General features: G+C 39.3%; 2 protein-coding genes across 2 annotated transcripts; both read left to right on the forward strand.

Annotated features, from left to right (window-relative positions):
• Positions 1–3,395: 3,395 nt before the first annotated feature.
• LOC143856958 (formin-like protein 20) lies at positions 3,396–4,187 on the forward strand. Its single transcript, XM_077367239.1, has one exon. It carries the CDS (start codon positions 3,396–3,398, stop codon positions 4,185–4,187), a length of 792 nt encoding a protein of 263 aa, XP_077223354.1.
• A 9,205-nt stretch (positions 4,188–13,392) lies between these two features.
• LOC143856959 (uncharacterized) lies at positions 13,393–14,421 on the forward strand. Its single transcript, XM_077367240.1, has 2 exons — positions 13,393–13,860; positions 13,915–14,421. The coding sequence occupies exons 1-2, from the start codon at positions 13,393–13,395 to the stop codon at positions 14,419–14,421; spliced, it is 975 nt and encodes a 324-aa protein (XP_077223355.1).
• Positions 14,422–23,083: the final 8,662 nt, after the last annotated feature.

Here is a 23,083-nt window from a genome sequence, read left to right on the forward strand (position 1 = left end):
ATTTGGGTCGGGCTCAACCCGAACCTGATGAGTTCAACCCGATTTTGGCTTGGGTTGGGTTGGCATTTCCACAGTTTGGGTTGGGAAAAGCCAATGTGGTTTAATTTCAGGTCGGGCTAGGGTTGAAGCCTTGGCAACCTGACTCGACCCGAACCCAACCTCCATCCTCTAATTCTATCTGTATTTTCTCTAGGTTATGTTTTTTTCTTGTAATTTTTTGTTTGGCCCTAGGAGAACCCGAACCCAACCAGACTCAACCCATCCGATTTCAGGTTATATTGGTTGGGGTTAGGGTTCAGATATTTAGAGGCAGGTTGGGTGGGTTAGCGTTGACCATCCTCAACCCGAGGCTCAGGTTCGGTTAGGTTAGGGTTAAGGTAATGCTATCTTGGGTTGGGCTAGGGTTGGCCTCAACCCCACCCATGTTGCACCTCTTTGCCGTAATACCATTTGCAGACCAAATTTTCCTCTGGCCCCATAATGTCCGGGGAAGAGTGACCGTGTCGCTTATTGATAGGGATGGCATTTATTTGAAAATTTAAACATGAAAGAGGGGTGTTTTGGATCAACTTGGTGATCCTCTGATGGCCCATCAGATTCCTGTGATGGCCCATCAAACTAACGGTCCGAATCGCCAAGCACACACAACACGTTTGCACAATGTTGCGGTCATTTTCATTCGTCGAGATGGGATCCTTCTTGTCGATCTCTTTCTATACTCAAAATTAATTTATTTTTGTTAACACAATTCAACACAATTAGAATGACATGTGAACTAAATTTGAACAGAGTCGAAATCTTTTCTAACTCGATTATTGTTAGGATCAATCATAACATTCAACTTTTCAATACGAGAGGACATGTGAAATCATGACCGTTGATATTATAGAACATTATTCGGAGGAGCCTAATTGCCCATCTTTATAGCATATTCCTTTAAAAAAATTGATCCTAATTGCTATATCAAGACTCTAAAATTTATCCAAAGAAACAATATAGGCCTGTCCTGCCATCATTCCAACAAGTCAAAAAAGAAACTATATTTAATGAACAATACCATAAAGTTTAAGCAATATCACCCACTGTTTCTTTTTCTCCCGATTAAGCAAAAAGTTTTAGGCAACTCAACCCCCAGTTGGGTTCTTTTGCTCCACCTAAATTGTTAAGTTTAACAAAATTTCACCTATAGTTGTGTTCTTTTGATCAGGTTTGAGCATAAGGATAAGCAATTAGAGAATATGAAATAAAATGGTTTCCTGGGCATATTGTCCACGCCACAGAATCACCATTCACATAATTAAATTAATGAAAGTAGAGTAATCAGACAGCAAATAAGCAAAAAAGGTAATGAATTAAACCAGATATTTGCAAAAGATAAACACAACAATCTCCAAAAGAGCAAAATACGAATACATACCATCTTGTGTCAGATCCTCAAATATTGAAATGATATCAGTTTTCAAAAGGATTAGTTCAACTGTAGTAGCAAGCAAAGAAGATTCGAACATAAAATACATCTCAAAACTAGAAAAGAATATTCTTGAAAAAGGAAAATCAGCAGCCTAATTAAAGGAATAAAAAAGTTGTCATGAAAAAAAAATTAAGTATGGGACATCATGCAGTGACTAAGTCAAAAATTTTCATAACCACAAAAAGGTTTTGACAGATATTATTCTTATACGAATAACTGCCAATCCTCTTCTTGGTCATTTTCTGGTGACCAAAAATTTTAAAAATTGGAAGCATACACTTGTAACGGACATAAATAAAACTAATTGATCACTGATGTCTTGTGTTTCCCTTCCAGTTTTTAAGATAAATGACACTTTATTGCAAATTTCAGAAGAATTACAGATATCAACCGTAATTGCAGCAGAAAATACTATAAAAATGACGCAAAAGGAAAGCGGACTGGCCCAAATACAGTCTCTAAATAGGAAATCCGGCCCCTTACGTTCCCCAATTTGTTGAATGTTGGATAAAATCCATATCTTAAGAAGCCCAAATATTATGGTTCTTAAGATTGTTGGATAAAAAGGACGGATCAGATTTCTACAGATCATATAAACAAATAATGAAGAAATTATATATAGCTTAGTTGAACCAAAAAACAGAAAGTCGGACTCAAAACAAGTTTTTCGAAATAGGTTACTTGAACCGAAAACATGTTACTCAACCTCAAAATAGTGCAACTCGAAGCCAAAAATCCATGTACTGTAAATCAACCATAATTAAAATAAAACATAGAAAAACATATTGCACTTATCTCTTTCGATGAAAACCGTTTGAAAAAAAACCAGATTTGAAGAGAGAAGGTTGAGTCGTGCCACATGGTCACTCTCCTTAAGAATAGTATCTGTAGACACCCCATTTTGACCGAACCCCAATTAGGTGTATTTGAATGAAACCCTTCCAAATTAATGATTTAGTATCTCAAATTTCTTCCTAGAATGGGTTAGGGTCCCATTTAGGTCCCTCTAAAATTTTAGAAAAATCCGTGGATGTTTGCCTAGTAGATGAGTGAGGTAAGAAGTGTAGCCTAACATAGTGTGGAAAGAGGGGAGTGGTTCATCCAGTTAGAAGGTGTTCTACTTAGACTAATTTTGCCGTAAAGGGTTGTCCTAGGTAGCTTAGAAGGGCTGAATTTTTCGAAATTTTCATTAAGCCATTTTCGTTTGGACCACCCATTTTAAGCCGGGCCAAGTTAAAACATCCTATTTTGAGGGTGTCTTAGCAGGTTGAGGGGCAATTAATTAAGGCAAATTCCTATAAATACAGAGGTGCCCTTCTCATTCTGGGAGAGGACTCTCATTTTTTCGTTTCAAAAGAAAGCCCTAGCAGAGAAAAAACCCAAACGAAAGAAAATCTGCTTCAAACCCTAGATCTCTCACCTTCTTCCTCGGTCATCATCTCCGATCGACTCGCCGGAGATCCGGCCAAGCTCTAGCCAGCCATATTTTTCTCCGATCAGCAAGCTTTTCTTATATTCTTCCTCATTTCTCACTGTGTTCTCTGTCCTTTTTCTTGAAACCCTAACCATTAATACCTTCTTAATTTCTACTTTCTTAGATCTTTCTACTCCAATTCCTCTTGATCCGAATCCTTTTTTTTAGCGATCTGTTCTTCTCCTTTTAGTTCATTGAATTATGTTTTTCAATCTCTCTTTTTGAATTCCTGCAATTCAACCAAACCCTAAGCATTGTTCTCTCTCTTTTCCTCACCAAAACCTTCTCAATTGGTACTTAATAAGATCTTTCTAGTCTAATTCGTCTTGATCTGATCCTTTTTTTTAGCGATATGTTCTTCTCCTTTGAGTTCATTGAATTTTCTATGATTTGATCTCGGTCGTTGGATTTTCGGTTTGGATCTGATCGGAGGACCGGCAGCGCCACCAGATGGCGCTGTTCAGACGGTTATTTTATCGGAAGCCTCCCGATCGGCTTTTGGAGATCTCCGAGAGAGTCTACGTATTCGACTGTTGCTTCTCCACGGATGTTTTAGAGGAAGATGAATTTAAGGTTTACCTGGCGAGCACAGTTGTACAGTTGCAAGACCATTTCCCTGATGCTTCTTTCATGGTATTTAACTTTAGAGAGGGAGAAAGGAGGAGCCAAATTGCAGATATATTGTCGCAGTATGACATGACTGTTATGGACTACCCTCGGCAATATGAGGGGTGTCCTTTGCTCCCTCTGGAGATGATCCACCACTTCTTGAGGTCAAGTGAGAGCTGGTTATCATTGGAAAGCCAACACAATGTGTTGCTAATAATGCACTGTGAGAGAGGTGGGTGGCCTGTTCTGGCTTTTATGCTTGCTGGTTTTCTCTTATACAGGAAACAGTACACTTTGGAACAGAAGACTCTAGAAATGGTGTATAAACAAGCTCCTAGGGAACTTCTCCACCTCCTGTCTCCTTTGAATCCACAGCCTTCTCAGTTGAGATATCTCCAATATATCAACAAAAGAATTGGTGGCTCAGATGCCCCTTTGACTTTGGATTCTCTCATTCTTAGAGTTCTTCCCACGTATGATGGGGAGGGGGGTTGCAGGCCAATAGTTCGTGTTTATGGTCAGGACCCTTTATTGGTTACCAACAGGAGTTCCAAGGTTCTATTTTCAAGCACCAAAGACAAAGAAACATGTCCGACTCTACAAACAGGCGGATTGTCAACTAATGAAAATTGATATACATTGCCGTGTTCAAGGGGATGTGGTCCTTGAGTGCCTTCATGTGGATGAAGAATTGAAACGTGAGGAGATGATGTTCAGGGTCATGTTCAACACAGCTTTTGTTCAGTCAAATATTTTGATACTCAATCATGATGAAGTCTATTCTTTGTGGAATGCTAAAGACCACTTCCCAAAGGACTTCATAGCAGAGGTACTTTTTTTCCAACTCTGATGCTATTGGGTCTAATATCACCACAGAAGTGGTAGCTGATGATGGGGACACAATGGAAGGTGCTCTAACAGAGGAATTTTTTGAGGTGGATGAGATATTTAGCAACACAGATTGGCAGCCCCTAATCCCTTTTTAATATTGGCAGCCCCTAACCCCTTTTTTATAATTGCAGCCCTAACCCCTTTTTAATATTGGCAGCCCCTAACCCCTTTTTTGATAATTGCAGCCCACACCCCTTTTTGATAATTGCAGCCTTAACCCTTTTCGATAATTGCAGCCCACACACCCATTTTGATATGGGCAGCCCTCACCCATTTGATATTTGCAGCTCTCACAACCCTTTTGATAATGACAACCCTTTTCACTTGTATTTTGGTAGTTATTACTTTGATATTTGTAGCTCTTTTAACACTTTGATGTTTGCATCTTTTCGTTTCTAGGCCACCAATTTTGACCGAGCACTTAACTTAGGAATAACGAACCTGCTAGTGTTGGAATTGTGTTATGGAAAATGCATTAATTATGTCATCTTCTATTATTTGTAAAAAATGACGGCGGCTAAGAAAATTATACCAAATTTATAAAAACAAGAAAGATAGGGTGAGTCTAAAGCAACTATTAAAATTAGGAAATGTTTATCTAATATATTATTCCCTTTATGATTCGGTACTTAGTAGAGATTTATAATTTACTTGCATATGAAAGTCATTTGATGTTTCTTAATGATATGATGCTATGTTTGCGATGCACTCATTATTTTGTGATCAATTTATTTGTATTGTGAATGTCTTGAATAAAAAAGGAAGGTCAAGTAGTTTATTTTTATTTTTATTTTTATATGTTTGAAAATGATATTAATATTGTGTTGTATAAGGCGATGAATGAGTCATCCCAAGCCTATCATTAGGAGACTAGCTTAGCCCATATAGTGTTTCCCTTTATTTTCTTTTCTTTTAGAAGATGCTTTAAATCTTTTAGACGATCCTCTATCATAGTATAGGGTTCTCTCAGTTTCATTATTTTGCTTGCCTTCTTTTAGAAAAAGGTTTTGTCTCTTTTGTTTTAGGGATGTCACTTCCTTTAGACATGTTTTATCTGATTAGTGTTTCATTTGTTTGTGATCACGCTTGTTTACTTGTTGGTGACCACGCTGGTATACCTGTTTGTGAGCACGCTAGTTTACATGTTTGTGAATCACACTTGTTTGCTTGTTTAGTGTCTTTATCTCGGAATATGTTCCGAACTACGTTGGCTTGATCCCTTTCCACGGGGTACGTAGTGCAGCTTGGGATCCACATCCCAGGTCCAGCCAAACCTTTAAAAGTAAATTTGTCAAACCTTCCAAAAACACAAAAACTTCTTCAAAACCTTTTCAAAAGATCTTCCCCTAGAGTTAGGAGATTGTCCTAGATATTTGGGGTGTTTTAGAGTTAGGAGGCTGTCTTGATTTGTATTGATATGGTGTGTCCTGTCGTGTGAGTGTCCCTAGAGTTAGGAGGCCTCAAGTCGATCGGTTAGACATTTAGTCGAACCGATAGCTAGACTAGGAAGCATATAGTTAGCCCATGGTTTTCCTTAGGTTGCACAGCTTAGTTACACATAGGATGTAGGGCCCACCTGCATTAGTTTAAGGCTAACTAACTTGCATTAGTTAAGGCATATAGAGAGTCCTAAAAATTACAATTCACCTGAACTTAAGCAATCATTCAAAAAACTTTAAAAATCAGTCGAGTCTAGTGGATCGAGTCTAGGATAGCGGTTCTAGATGGTTAGGCATCATAGTTTAGAATAAGGCATCGAACTACGGTGACTCCGATTCTTCCTGAGGCCGGGATACGTAGAGCAGCTGGGATGGATGGCCATCTTGGTCCGAGTCAAGTCGCATTAGAGTTAGGATTTTTTCTTGTCCTGTCATATATAGGATTGATTTGTGTTTTATGTTTTGATGTGTCTTCTTACTTTCTTGTACTGATACTATACCTTTAGCTGTAGCTTGCATGTGTATGTCCACCAGAACTTAGACACCCATTAGGCATGTCATTCATAACCTAGCTATGTTTAGGTGGCACACTTCTTTCATTTATCTTTTGTATGCTTATTATTTCTATTCTCAGGAAATGCATGCTTAGGTAGACGACTCCTGAGGATTGTTCCCATTTCATATGATTTTACCCAAAATTCTTTGGATCTAATAATAAATGGCATAAGAGACCAAGTGCTTGCACTCGGACGAATTGGAGGCGCTCTTCGGACCTTCTCCATTCGTAATCAGGCACGAACCCATTCATTTCTGGTTATCCATGGTATACAGAGCATATTTTTTTAGGATCCATGGCCGTATACCATGGATGGCGACTCTGAGTTTTGTTTTGTTTCGAGAGTTCCTTGGTAGAGCTCTCATTCACGTGTGGATGATCCAAGAGGCCGCTAGGGGCTCGTCCCCCACCTATCTCCCGGATCAGGGTCCACAGTATCCGCCCCCTACCCGGGCAGCCAGAATACGCTCCAAGATAAAACAACCAAATATGGCTCGAGTCCAAGTGCACTCACTGACTCACAGAACCACCTTAGAACTGTGCTCAGACATGGAAGGAACGGATGGAATGGGATGAAGCAAAACCACCTTAGAGATATAAAACGTTTTATCCAAATTTTCTTAGTTAGCTGAATCTTTTGGTGATGGAGATATTTTAGTATTGATAGCTATTTTGTAGGGATTTTTCTACTTTTCCTAAACCATTAACTAGTTGAAATGGAGAGGCAAAATAGGAATAGATTATTGGATTCCCACTGATGGGGGTAAAAATAACGGTCCAATCATAGGCCGCCAAGTAGCAAAGGGTATATGCGTAATCTTAATTTGGAAAGTTCTAGACCAAGTCCTTGCCCAATCACAAGACGACACTTGTCCAGGGGCATTAAGGTAATCTCACACCTAACCTAACCCCTCTTTAGCCTACTACTATAAATGGCCTCCTAAGGCTCAAAGAGAGGGGTCGGATCCCAAAAAACGTACTATTCTAGTCTATCTTTCTATTATATGTTGCCACATAAGCAGATCCCTGATTGTGGCCGCAACAGATTAGCGCCATCCATGGTACCCGAACAAAAAGCCGTTAGTTGATCTTAGCATGGCTGCTCGGAAGAGCGCGCGCACAAACGCAACTCAGCGCGCTAAGTCCGCTCCTAGAAACGATCACCAGGAATGACATTTAGCTTCTCAGGTCGTTGTTCCCCCTCCACCTGAGGAACAACAACCTCCTTAACCAGAGTCTCAGATGAAGACAGCTCCACCTACCGCAGAGCAGTTCAACGCATTGGTACACCAAGTTGCTACTCTAACTGATCAGCTTAGATACCGTGAAGAGCAGCACTCCGCTGGACCTTGGCATGAGAAAAGGTCAGCACAGCAAGAGAGAGTAGCACACACATCTCGCGGGCGCCATCCCATGTCGTCCAACCGGCATTTTCAGCATGCCTATGAGCGCAAGGCGTCCCCTAGTTACCGTTCATGTCATTATAGAGAGTGCTCAAGGTCGAGGGATCTCCATTTGCTCTCCCGAAGAGGTCATCCAGACTGAATAGAGCACCACCAGCGCAAAAGAAGTCCTCAAAACTACTCAGACTCAACCTCAAGTCCACACTTGGCAGGAATAGTTAGGAGGACAACAGTTCAAAAACCAGAGAGCGTAGATAAAAAACTACTCAGACTCAACCTCGCGCCCCGCCCCTCTCGCAGGATCTGTGTCCCACAGTCTGGCGACTCTGCTGGGGACCACCTAACTTCATTAAAATTTCAAAAGATAATTCATTTGAATTTAATTTAACTGGCTCATAAAAACTCTATACTTGATAGATTACTTTGTCTTGTTTTATTTTCTCATCACATTTTACTTGAACTTAATCTAACAAAACCTGAAGGCATCGTAGATTGCGCAAACATATTGCATACACTTACATCACTTGCATCTAAACCCTTGCATCTCACGTGCACACACATCCTATTTTAGGAACCCGGAGTGTTATCTAGCATGGTTGACTGGGATTTCATCACCTGGTGCCTCTGTGCTAGAGAAGCATTCCACCCTTAGCCTAGTACCTTTATGGTACGTAAACGGATCTCTTGTTCACGTACTGATACGCCGGACACTGGTACAGTATATCGAACATGGATTCGCGCTAAGGGAACTCTTGGCCTTACCCCTAGATTAACCCACACATGCATGTAGTATACGAACACATGTGCATCACGTGTGTGAGCCTAGTTTAGGATATCCTACCTATTTGTGTCTAGATTAGGCCGTAGTCCATCTTCCAATGGCTACGATCGGTCCTTAGATACACGAACAAAGTCATGAGTCGAGATCCTCTCTCCACTCCGCTAGACTAGGATTAGGGTTGATTCCCTCAGGTAACACTGTTAAAATGTGTGAAGATTAAAAACTTTCCCTTTGGGGTTAGGATATAAATCCCATCATTTTCAAAGATCTCATAGGATTAGTCATTCATGATCTATCCGTTGAAAGCAATCTTATGCTATCTCATCTAATCTCTTGATCGTGCGTCTTTCATTCTTCTGTCATACAATTCGATCGTATCTTCATGCCATCCCCTAACTGGCAGGAGCAGAATCTCACAATCTTTCGATTATGCAATCTCATGATCTGATCATGCCTGGTCCAGATGATCCAATCTTACTTGTACCCTTAGTCCTTTCTTACTCTAAGGGCAACCTTTTTCAAGAATATTTTGCTAAGTCCTTCAGAGTTCACTATCATAATCCTTGAACTAGGGGCATTCCCCTATGCGAATCAGTCATCATGGTCAGTACAATTGTTGAGTCCGGTCTTACATTTCAAGGTCAATGCCTAGTCCAGGCAAATCATCTCTCTTTTTTATTTAGAGTTGTGAATCCTGAGCATGTTCAGGATAGGTCGTGTCCAATAATTCACTTGTGTTTGTTTCTTAAGTGTGCTTCTGATCTTAAAATAAGACTCCCTCCTCAAATGAGGACAAAATTGACGAAACTCCACTTGAGTCACAGCAATTACTTGAACAAGAGGAGGAGCGCCAATCCCAGCTTTTCAAAAATGAAATTGAAGTGGTAAACGCTGGCACTGAAACTTTGATTCAGTAAATGCCGATTGAAAATACATTACCCTCTGAAGAGTGTGAAGAATTGGTAAACCCGTTTTGAGGATAAAAAGATGGTCCCGTAAGCGTTACCATTAATGTCAAGAGAAAGACCCAGATAGAAGGTTCAAGAAAGAATGAAGTGAATATCATATGCTATGCAAGGGGCATAGAGTGGAAATAACTTTCATATTTCCAATCAATGACCTTGGTTCTCAAATTCATAACATGAAGCCAACAAATTCAAGATAAGAAGTTCAAGAGCAAGTATTGAAAAGTGGTCATCAGATATCAAGAGTTACAAATCCATAGATGGAGGATGTCAAGGAACAAGTTTCGCTCTATGAAAGCCGAAAGCACGCATTAGAATCTTGAAAGAAGAAAATCCATTATCTTACCTGGAAATGCCGTCAAACTCCGTGAAAAAAAAAAAAAGAGAAAAAAAAAGAAATAAATAATCAGTACCAGACAGACTCTAGTAACCTAGATCGATTCCCAATCTGAACATCGAAAGGCCTCCTTTGGCCGATTAAATCCCAAAATCAAAACCCAATGTCAAAAGAATACCGATTTGCAAACCCTTCGAGCCTAAATCAAATTTTCTTGAAAACCCATCAAACTTGGGGCATTCCCCCGAACTACGCGAGACCTGATCCCTACACTGGGGTACGTAGGCAGCTCGGTTAAACCGAGTTCGGTCGATTCAAAAAAAAAAAGAAAAAGAAAAATCAATCGTTCCAGAAAAAAAAAAGAGGGACAAGTTCCAAAAGAAGAGAAGTTAATTGTTCCAGAAAGAAAAGAAAAAAGGAAAAAAATCAATTAACCTTCAAACAATTGATCTTCAAACTAGGGGCATTCGCCCTGAACTACGCATGACCTGATTCCTACACTGGGATACGTAGGCAACCTGTTCACAGGTTCGGTTGAAACTCTTGCAAAACCTTAAGCCATTTTTTGAAAAGCTCTACCTCACCTGTAAAGTCCTTTTGGTGTTCAAGTAAAAAAAAAAAAAAAAAAAAAAAAAAAAAAAAAAAAGAAAGGGAGAAGCCTCGATATCTCTCTCTCTCTCTCTCTCTCTCTCTCTCTCTATCCTTTTAACTCCCACTCTCTCTATCTTTCTCTCTCAATCATTTTCACTCTCATATTTTCCCTTTCAACCTCTCTTCATATCCACTTGAGAAAACAGTAAAAAAAAAAAAAGAAGAAGAGGAAAGCAAAAGCGGATGCACATAGGCGATATTTTGGAATTTTTTTGCTCTCAGATTCGTCGAGGAACTCCACCATAGGTAAGTCTACTGTTCTTGAATTTTTTTGAAATTATTTGGTATTTTTCTAGATTTTTGCATGGTTTTTTAGCATTTAAATGACTTAAATTCAATATTAATTGTTTGTGCTAAAACTCACGATCTGTATAAGTGTTTCAAATCCGTTTAGTCCCGAAATTTAATACGATGTTCTACTTCAATAGAGTAAAATAACTATCGGATCGGATCGGACATTGGATCAACGGTTCTTTAGAATTTGAGTGAAGAGTGGTATTTTATTTAAAATATGGGCTGAGAAATTATGAAATTCGAAAAAATAGCCATCTCGGGATGATCTATTTTTCGGAATTTTAAATTTTTCTTGTGTTCATCACATCAGAACAAGGTTGGAAGATGTTTTCCAGAATCGTAATTTTATCAAAAATCGTGTTTTAAAAATGGAAAACTCTTTAAAAAACATCTTTTGACGAAGAAAAATTAAATTATATACCAAACAGATTCTAAAATTAATGAAATTTCGTGGGAAAATAATATGTTACTGATTCATTTTACCATGAATTTGTAAAGATTTTTGGAGTTTATTTGGTATATTATTTAATATTTTCTTTGAAACTTATCAGATTTTAGGAGACTTTTTACTAACATCAGATCATCATTAAAATTCATAAAATTTTTACAGTATTCTTATCTTCCATATTACTTGTTACTGTAAAATTTTCGTGTGATTTGGATCTGTTTTAATATGGGATGTAGTGTTAATTTATAATCTGGTCTGGAAATTGTAAAATCCGAAATTGGTAGTAAATAATTTCTAAAATTCATGAAAATCTCACTTCATGCTATTTTGATTCATATAGTATTTCTGTAGAAATTTCATAGAATTTAGAGTTATATTTCTACTAGTTTATGTGTTAATTGTGCAATCTGGACATTTAATGGTTTAATCAAGATTAAATGTGAATTTAATGTAAAAATATGCAAAACTCATCCTGTAAGCTACATACATTTTCATCTTGCTGCTGTAGAAATTTCAAATCATTTCGAATTTATTTGCAACAATTTCACTTGTAAAACCGCTCATATGCTTAAAATTGATAAAATCCATGGAAAATTCGAAATTAATTGAAAATCATATAAAAATTCCTAAAGAACTTTAAAATTCTGTCACATGTTCACTCCTTAATCCATTGAAACAGAAATTTTAGGATCTTTAGATTTTCCTGGAAAAATGGCCCGTGCATCCATAATCGTATCCCAATTGCAACTTGATCTTTGACAATTTGAATATTTAAGTTATAGCATGTTGTTGGCTCCGAGGTTAGTGTCCACGGAAATCCTGAGATTCTGCCAGGCAATAAGATGCTATAACCTAAGTATTAAATTGCACAAGGAAAGAGCGCACGATTCCCTCCTTTGGATGCCATTCAAGGCCGAAATTGGTGAACCCTAGAACCATTGGTAATCCTTAAATGTCTAGAAACTGAAAATCTTCGAAATCTGAAACTCATTAACCTCGAGAACTTAAATCGATTTATCTTGTGTCTTTCGGAACCATTGGATTATGGTTTCCAATCTAAGAACCATTAGAGCCCAATTTAGGAACACTGGTGTCGTGCCGTGTCCTAGGTTTTAGGGAGTCCTAGAGTTAGGAGTCCAGCCTCATCACGGACGCTTGCTATGAATAGCAACCGTACCATAGGTCTAGTTACACTAGTCACCCGATCTTTCCCTAGGACAAGCCTAGTAAACTAGAATGTAGGCAAAACCTGCATTAGTCTAAGGGACAACTTGCATTCAGATAAGAATCATATAGCATCTTAGATGAAATCCTAAGATAATAAAATCCTCAACTTGAATTAAATAATTCCTCTTAAAACTGTTGAAACAGTCAAATCCGTCTAAGTCGGTGTCCTAGTTGAGTTAGGCATATGTAGCTTAGCTTAGGTGCACCGAACTACGTCGACTCTGATCCCAGTGAGGCTTGGGTACGTAGGCAGCTTGGATGTCTGACGGCATACCACCCGCGAGTCGGCACCACAACAAATTGTGGTGTTTTGTATATTAATTTTCTTGTAAATGCTTAATCAAATCACTTAGGATTTTTCATGAAATTAGAATTTTAGGAGAACTTTCACCTAGATTGAATCCAGACAAATTAAGAAATTAAGATACACATTTAGGATTCACATTGCAATTAGATCATAGGATGCATGTCCCGTAGATAACATATTAACATAGAGTTGAATGAGCCATTTAAAATAAATTTAAAAGAGTTAGCTTTTGGAATCGAAGACCGATTATCGGGCAGGAATGGTGCATGTGGTGGATAAATCCCCATACCTTCCATTCTTGTAACCAGGTAGCGAGTCTAGATTTCTGGTTAATTACGGGTCCTAGATCCCACATCTAGGTGGCGACTCTGTCAGTCTCTTTTATGTGGAATTCGGATTGCCTTAGTGATCCCAAGTTCACATAAAAGACGAATCTAAATCAACACTAAGAAGCACACGCCAATCGCGTGGGTACTAGAGACCAAGAGAGTGCATGGCGGCTCGCGCCCCACCCCTCTCGCGGGATCGTGTCCCACAACATGGAGCGTAAGCTCGAAGAGATGGACCATCGTATTGGGCTGCTTATGAAGGGGGGCACCCCTGTTGGAAATCGGTTGTTTTCAAGGAAACCTCCCTTTACAGAAGAGGTTCTCGGTGCCTCCGCACCGCGCAGATTCAAAATGCCACAGCTACCCCAATACGATGGAACCACAGATCCGATCGATCACCTGGAAACTTACAAATCATTGATGTTGTTGCATGGAGCTTCAGATGGATTCCTTTGTAGAGCCTTCACGACGACTCTTACTGGAGCCGCTCGCGATTGGTACTCTGGACTCCAGCCCGAGTCTATTAGTTCCTTTGAGGAGTCTGGAGACAATCTTGCTCACCACTTCATGAGTAGCAGAAGGCAACAGAGAACAGCCACCTCCCTAATGACAATGAAACAAGAGAAAGCTGAATCTTTGAAGGATTATATCAACCGATTTAACAGAGAAACCCTCCAGGTCCCAAATCTGGATCCATCAGCAGCAATGAATGCTTAGTTGACGGGAGTGAAGTCTGCAGACTTCAGACTCTCCATAGCCAAGAAGACTCCTTCCACCCTGGCTGACCTGATCGCCCGGACTGAAAAATGCATCACAGCTGAAGAAACTCTAACTGCCCTAAACTTGAACCTAGGTGGCCAGAATGATGAAAAGAGAAAAGTTCGGGATGAAGAAAAGAATGGGTTGGGGTCAGCTCTAAAGCTTCGTTGCGACGAGAGGCAACCCAGTAGGGAAAGAAGCCCACTCCACCGGGAGGAAGAGTACACGCCCCTTAACATAAGGCGGGCGCGGATCTTAACTGCCATCCAAGGAGAACAGTTCCTCACATGGCCTCAAAACTTGCAGACGCCCGGGGACAAGAGAAATAAGTCGAAATATTGTCGGTTTCACAAAGACCATAGCCATGACACAGATGAATGCCGTCATCTCAAGGAGGAGATCGAAAACCTTTTACAGATAGGATATCTCAAAGATTATGTCAAAGGCGGAGAGCGCCCCAAAAATGAACACTCGATGTAGTACCATCTATCTTTAGTTTTCTTCCATTAATAATTGAAAGTTATCTGTTAGCTTGCAAAACTACTAAAGCATTCCTCTACTTTATCTTGGCAGAACTAAATACCTACGGGCAATAAAGACCTATGCTCTCAACCTTAGGCATCTAAGACCTACGGGCAACAAAGGCCTAAGCTCTCAACCTTAGCACATAAGACCTACTGGCACTAAAGACCTACGGGCAACAAAGACCTAAGCTCTCAACCATAGGCCCCTAAGACCTACGGGCACCAAAAACCTAAGCTCTCAACCTTAGGCAATAAAGACCTATGGGCACCAAAGACCTAAGCTCTCAACCTTGGGCACCAAAAACCTACGGACACTAAAGACCTACGGGCACCAAAATCCTGTGTCCAAGCTCATATTTTGAGCTGACTAAACTGATTATTGGACCCCTGAGTCCAAGATTTTGATAAAAATTCTAAGTCCCAACTCATATTTTGAGTTAGGTGAACTCAACATGTGGCCCATGGGCCAAAAATTTTATGAAATTTTCCCAGGCACAGCTCATAGTTCGAGCTGACTGAACTACTTACTTGACCTACGGGTTGAAAATTTTTGGGAAAAATCTAAGGCACGACTCATAGTTCGAGCTGACTGAACTACTTGCTTGACCTACGGGTTGAAAATTTTCAAAAATATCTAAGGCACAGCTCATACAAAGAGCTAGCCAATCTACTTGAACCAAAAGTCGAACTGTAACAAACGAGGCATGCGAATGCCAAAAACGTACAAACCCATGACAGACCTCAAACATGAGAAATGGTATGCTTTTATGCCCACGTACGCGGATATGAGATCCGAGTTTAGTATGACCTTTTGAGGTGGTCGAATATCAGAAGCGCAAGTCACGGCTCATTTTTTGTGAAAGCAAAATACAACACAGTGCAAATGGACATGGAAATGTCAATGCTTCACGAGTTCCACCTTCGCCCTAAGACTAGCTGAACTCCCTGTGTAGGCCAAGTAACTAAAATTTCAGAAAAAAGTGCTAGGCACAGCTCTTATAAAGAGCAAGCCGAACTCATTTTAAGGCGGTATAGCCCAAAATTCGGCAAGAAATTACAAGGCGCATCTCATATAAAGAGCCTGTCGAACTCACTTTAGGGCGCTTTGAGCTCAAAAATTTCGCAAGAAATCACGAGTTGTCGCTCATATAAAGAGCTAGACGAACTCCTTAAGGGCATTTGGACCCGAAATTTTGCTTAAAATTACAAGTACTATCTCATATAAAGAGCCCCATGAACTCCTTAAGTGCCTTTGGACAAGAAATTTTGCAGAAAATTACAAGTTACAGCTCATATAAAGAGCCCGCCGAACTAATTTTTGGATATTTGGTCCAAAATTTCGCGAAAAGTTGGAAGTACTAGTTCATAAAAAGAGCAAGCCGAGCTCATCTTTGGACATTTGGTTCCAAAATTTCACAAAAAGTTGGAAGTACTAGCTCATAAAAAGAGCAAGCCGAGCTCTTTTGAGGGGTGCAAGTGTCAAAAATGAGCAAAATGCGCTAAAGTCACTTCGGCATAAACGCAAACCGAACTCAATGTTGCCTAACAGGGATGTGGCACTATCAATAACTCAAAACGAAGGAAACGTGCTCTAAAAACATGAGGAGTGGAAATATCAAAAAGTATACAAAACACTAAAATCCAATTCGGCAAAAAAGGCGTCCGAACTAAACGTGGCCTCTTTGAGGGGGTGGAAATATCAAACAACATGCTTAATGCACAAAAATATGCAAAATGCGCATAGGCCACCTCAGCAAAAATGAAGTACGAACTTAACATGGCCCCTTAGAGTGGTGCAAATATAAAAAATGCTGAAAATGTCATGACACCATAGAGTGGTGCAAATATAAAAAATGCTCAAAATGTGCAAAATGCACTTTGGCAAAAACACAAGCGGAACTCAATGTTGCCTCATAGGGGGTAGCGATATCAAAAATTCAAAATAAACAAACATATCATATAGGCATGCGGGGTGGCAATATCAAAAAGCGCCAAAAAATGTGCAAAAACGCACTTCGGCGAAAACACAAGCCGAACTCAATATGGCTCCTTGAAAGGGTGGCAATATCGAAAGCCCAAAATAAAGAAACATGTTATAAAAACAAGGGAGTGGCAATATCATAAAACAATCAAAACGTGCAAAAAGCACTTCGCCAAAAAAGCCATCCGAACTCAATATGGCTCCTTGGAAGGGTGGCAATATCAAAAGCCCAAAATAAATAAACATGTTATAAAAACATGGGAGTTGCAATATCATAAAACACTCAAAACGTGAAAAAAACACTTTGGCAAAAAAGCCATCCGAACTCAATATGGCTCCTTAGAAGGGTGGCAATATCAAAAGCCCAAAATAAAGAAACATGTTATAAAAGCATGAGGGTGGCGATATCAATTCCCTACTTATAAACTTGGAGTTTGGATTGCTATTTTTTGGGAGCGCACATCAATGGGCTGGATCCACTCTTAAGGCATATCAGATGGACGGTTCAGATCAACCAAAGATGGCCCACTATATAATAATTGGCTATGTGGCAGACCAACTAAGGATATTCTTCTGCATGTGGACACGGTCACAATTCTCCCTTTTTTAGGGATCCCTTTAATAATTGAGGCATGTCTTATGTCTATATGAAGGGTCTCTCCACATGGCCCTTGTTTGTTATTAAAGAGGCCGTTGATCTTGGGTCAATACATAGGAGGGGAATATCAAAAAACACCACAAGCATTCAAATGCTCTTCGGTAAAAAGGGCCATCCGAACTTAATATGGCTCCCTGGAAGGGTGGCAATATCAAAAAACACCCAAAGCATAAAAAATGCACTTCGGCAAAAACGCAGGCCGATCTCACTATAGCCTCTTGGGGGGTGGAAATATCACAAAAGACAGACATATTTTCATTGTATAGATATAGAAACATTAATGAAGAGTGAAAACATCAAAAGCACACAGCCCCACAAAAGATGCAAATGTCAAAAATTATAAGTCGCAGCTCATATAAAGAGCCGGACGAACACATTAGAGGGCATTTGGTCCCGAAATTTCACGAAAAATTGCAAGCAGTAGCTCATAAGAGGAGGAACCCGGCTCATTTTGTGAGCATGTGAACCCAAAGTTTCTCAAAAATGCTAAGGCGTAGCTCTTATTTAGAGCAAGCTTCCCTTTAGAGCATTTTGTACTTAAAGTTTCGCCGAAAATGCAAAGGCATAGTTCATACAAAATGAAATCCGAACTTCCTACGGAGCTTAAATGCTTGAAAAATATGAAAAAAATGCCAAGACGCAATTCATACAATACGGTAGCCGAGCCCCATAGCGGGCAGTGGAGAAGAAAAGTGAAAGTCTTATTAGTCCCAATGTGACTGAAACTATGACTAGAACTCCCTCTGAAGCACAAACAATGCAATGAGACGCACAAACCGACACCGGCCATAAATGATTAGCCCGTCAACGCTCTCTTCCTTCCCCAGCTCGAAACTCGACTTGAGGAATCGGGGGGCAACTGATGGGGGTAAAAATAACGGTCCAATCATAGGCCACCAAGTGGCAAAGGGTATGTGCGTAACCTTACCTAATTTGGAAAGTTCCAGACCAAGTCCTTGCCCAATCACAAGACGACACTTGTCCAGGGGCATTAAGATAATCTCACACCTAACCGCTCTTTAGCCTACTGTGGGAGCCGGTTTTTTCCCTCGTTGTGCAGGACAGTAAGGGATCACCACAATCGGGTATTCAAAAGAAAGGGGGTGTTATTTAATCTGCGCATCTTACGAACTCGGGACTGAGGTTCTAACTTCACGAGATAAAGACAATTCAGAGTCGCCACCTAGGTTAGGGCCCAGGACCCGTATCTGTTCTTCTAAGGGAATGAGCAACGAGGCTCGAATTCCATTAGAAGAATAGTAACCAAAGGGGTTCTTTTGCTCTGGGACTGTGAACCATTATATTTTGCTCTGTTGATAAGGCATGGTCCTTACAGATATCTGGGTAAGAGTTGTGGTTACAATTGAAGAAGGTATTAGGCACCTCTCTTACCCGGCTTAATCCGGTCTTTGAACTTAGATTGGCATTTTCGAAGGATTTGAAATGAAATAAGTTGATTTTATTTCCCTTGTTAGGTTACGTTTAATTCCGTATGTAAATGAAGTGGATTTACAAAAGAAAACAAAAATAAACGATAGTTGACCTGATTGATATTGTAAGTTGCTTGCGGCAGAGCCTGATTTCCCAACTTACTCACAACACAGATTAACCAAAATCAAATGGAAAATGACTGTACATTAAGCAGAGAAGGCGGAGGGATTTACATCATAAATTCCTATGGGTTAAACCCTTTGGATTTTATGACGACACCACCTCGCACCTTCTGTGTGCAGAAACTTGTAAATAGTAGAAAGTAGAGAAGGCAGAGGGATTTACATCATAATTTTATGTGGGTTAAACCCTGTGAATTTTATGACGACACCACCTTGCACCTTTTGTGTGCAGAAACCTGTAAAGTACTGGAATTAGTAAAAAGTAACATATCAGTCCATAAATGCTAATTAATTTAATTTGGTAGCATCAAAACAGTAAGGTAAGGTGAATGTTTGAACCCATGGAAACCCTTGGGCTTACAGTAAACTAAGTAGACACACTAGTAATCCTAGTAATCTACATTGGAATGCAATAAATAGGATACTAAAATATCTAAAAGGCATTATAGACTATGGGTTGTCTTATAGTGGGTACCCGGTTGTATTAGAAGGTTACATAGATTCCAGTTGGTTAACTGAGAATGTTGATCATTCATCAACGAGTGGATGGATATTCACTCTTAGTGGGGGAGCTATCTCCTGGGCTTCTAAGAAGTAGACATGTATAACTACTTCCACCATGGAAGCAGAGTTTATTGCATTGGCTTCAAGCGTTGGGTTGAGTTTCCCCATTGATGTTTTTAAAACCAATGAGCTCTAAAGCCAATAACCAATGATCACCAATGATGGAAACTCAACCCAACGCTTGAAGAGACATCAAGTCTTTAGTTCAATGAGCCCAAGTACATTATATGGACTGATTGCAAGCACTATAATATACATTATTTTCATCCCAAGGGAAAGTGCTTGGTACATGTAATGTGTAATGAGCAATTGGCTCTTAATAGGCTTGTAACAGGATGTTAGGGTGCTATAGTTACAGGGGCACTCTTAAGCCTACCTATGTGAGTGTGGAGGTGGTGCCGCTTCCTATGAGGCTTGGCTAATCTCTAAAGCACTCATGAAACCGAGATACAGATACAAAGCCAATACACGTGTCGGCTCTTAAAAACTACCTATAAAGACGAAATCTTATATGTAAAGAAGTTTCTGGTTAGCTGTATAGAATAGCTAGTTCAAAGATATGTCTACTATGCAATTCTAGCTAACTTTGATATGTCATCACTAAGTGAAGGTTTAAATCGTAATATACCTTCATCTATGCATAAAATTTCCAAGCCTTATGAGAAAGCTATTCTTTTATTTAGAAAATGGTGGAGGATTGTTAGAGATTTTCAAAATGCAAAGTGGTATTTGAAAATTAAAATTGTTTTTCGAGTTTTTAATTTTAAATATAAAAACATTTTTTAGACAGGGCCGATCGACCAGGGTATCATGGGCGATCACGGATTGGTTACTGGAAACTTGAATGATTTCCAGGAAGGTGTTCGGCGGTCGAAGGACGATCGACCGCGGTTCTTTGGATCGAGAAAAAAATAAATGGACAGAAGCATGCCGGCAAGCGACAGCAGTAGCTCGGTCGACCTCGGTTGTTCGAAAAACTATCAGTTGGGAGAAAATAGATATGGCTTTTCACTTCCATTTTTCATCCTTTCTTCATATCTTTTTCTTCCCAGGAGTCATGAATGTTTTTCAAACACAAAGGACACTTTGTGAGTGATCCAAGATACTTAAATTACAAAGAGTTGTGATCGAATGGCCATTATTCAAACCAATCAAAGGGATGTCTTGAAGAGATGTTTCTCTTGGTCAATAGACATCTAGTGCTCTATAAAAGAGCAGAAATCTTTCTTCTCAACGAATGAGAAAACAGTTATTGTTGTACTTTCTTCTCTCTCTAGCAATCTCTCTCTCTCACTTGTTTTTTAAGTTAATTTGTTCATAAAACAGTGCACTAAAAACTGTTTTCTGCAGAAACAATTTTAGTGATTTTCTCTAAGGTTTGAAGTTCTTGAACGGTGTTTTGGGTTTGATTCCGCTTGTGCAAAGCGTCATCAAACAATTGCAGGATTGTCCTACAATGCTTCATTGTATCTTGGAGGCAATTGGCGGACCCCTTTGCACACAACTGATAGGGGCGAATATTGTCTTAAGGAAAGCGATTACGCGCCTTGAAGCATCTTATTTTTCTTTTCTCATAACCACCACAGAGGAAATTCCTCCAACAATAAATAGTGCTTATTAGGAAGAAGGACATAATCAAGAGACCACACTCAAACGAGCGGGGGATACATGTTGGAGCTCACACTATAGAACACTGGTTAGGTTGGAATATATGTTTTTCTCTATTCTTGATGTGTTTGATCTTATTGTCAAGGATATGATGTAACGCCCCGGATTTTTGGAAATACCAACTCGGTGCGTAGAAGAATATTACATCATCTTTCTCAAAAAAACTTTCATTATTCCCAAGATCTCAAATACAACAACTACGTTTAGAGGGTTTACAGAAATTAGGTCTAACTTATTACATCTTAATTCAAGACATAGTTGATACATATTTAAAACATATTTGTCCTTTAGAACAGTTCTGCATTCAACTCTAGCATTCCTCATCTCTCATCTATACTTCACCTGGGGGTTGGAACAATAAAACAAGGAAAAAGGGGTGAGCTCAAATAGCCCAGTAGGGTATAAACAACAAGTGATGTAGAATTGTCAAGCTCATAAGAACATGATATTTTATAGATAGGACATCTCACATTATAAACATGGAAAGAAAGAATAAGCACAACATACTTTCCAAACGTATAGAGAAAACTTACAGAACTTGATATATATAGAATTATATATATAGACTTTATTAAGCATAGATGCTTTCATTCATAGCCATAGCTCGGCCCATTCATAACCATACCTCGGCTCATAATCCTCTAGATTTACACTCTCTAGAGTCGTCTTTACCCACGTGCACATGGAGGACTATAACGCGTCCACCCGTCATCATATCATAACTCAGTCCATATTCAGAATTAGGGTATCACAAGATAAACCCTAAACATAAACATATCTCACAGAAACAAGTTTCGAGGATACAAATAGAATTATAGCTTTATCAGTAAAGTCATTTATCTGAAAGGAATGGGATCTGAAAGAAAGGATCCCCCTTGGATTCTCATCAGTTGTGTATCTCAGAATGATAGAAACTTTTATGGCAATTGCGTATAAAGAGAATCAAAGAATAGAAAATACTTTCATCCAGTATAGTAAAAGAGAATCAAAGGAAGAAAACCCTTACATATAGCTTTCTGATCACAGGTTTGTTTGAGCTTACACCTTGGAGTGGATAACCTGTAAATATATTCTAATTTTATCAAATTCATGTTTTAAGGCAGTGTCCTTTCTGTCCAGGTAATGTCCATCTATGTCCAAAATAATGTTCCCTGTGTTCAGTGTTCTTTCTATTAAATTTTTAAAATCATGGGGCCCAGCATACACTATTCATATGGACCCCACATGTTACTATTCATGTGGACCCCACATGTTACTACTCATGTGGACCCCACATGTTACTATTCATGTGGACCCCACATGTTACTATTCATGTGGACCCCACATGTTATTCATGTGGACCCCACAGGTTACTATGCTCAGCAGTTCACCATTCTTTGGTTTAGTTTATTTCTTGGCTACTATGCTCAGCAATTCGCCTTTCTTTGATTAAAGTTTAATTTACGGTTACTATGCTAGCATTTCACCGTTCAAATAAGATGGGCTACTATGCTCAGCAGTTCGCCTTTCTTTGATTAAAGTTTACTTTACGGTTACTATGCTAGCATTTCACCGTTCAAATAAGATGATAAAACTTGCATAATCTATAGCGAGTTATCGCCTCTTATGCATGCTTTATCCTAATATTTACATAGGTGGTAGAACCAACCATATTACCCACAATAAATACTTTAACTATCTATATGAAAGACTTACCTTGGTAGTGATGAAGTGGATTTCCTTTTCCTTCTCCTCTCTCTCTTTTTCCCTCTCTCTCTTACTCTTTCTTCTCTGAATTTTTAGCTCTACTAGGGTTTGTCGAAATAACAAAATGAGAGCCGCTATTTATAGATACTACATTATTAAATTCACAACTACCCTCTTAAATGCTTCTCTTAAATGCTTTTAAAAATATAGGAATAGTAAAGGTATAAATAAATGAATAGTAAAGGTTGCTTGAATAGTAATAGGATGATTAATATTATTTAATTATTATTTTCGTCGGTGAAGCGCAACTACTCATTAATGATAGTGGTTGTGGAGTGACCCGCTTAACCAATGATTTAATGAAAGTGGTTGCGGTGTGTCCTTCTGGTAGTGGTTCCCACTAGTGATGGGTCCCGCTAATTGTGGGTCCCACTGGTGGTAGGACCCG

Source organism: Tasmannia lanceolata, unplaced genomic scaffold (assembly GCF_043159265.1).
Source record: "Tasmannia lanceolata isolate RefF3 unplaced genomic scaffold, GAP_Taslan_0.1 ptg000024l, whole genome shotgun sequence".
In the NCBI taxonomy this organism is placed as follows: domain Eukaryota; kingdom Viridiplantae; phylum Streptophyta; class Magnoliopsida; order Canellales; family Winteraceae; genus Tasmannia; species Tasmannia lanceolata.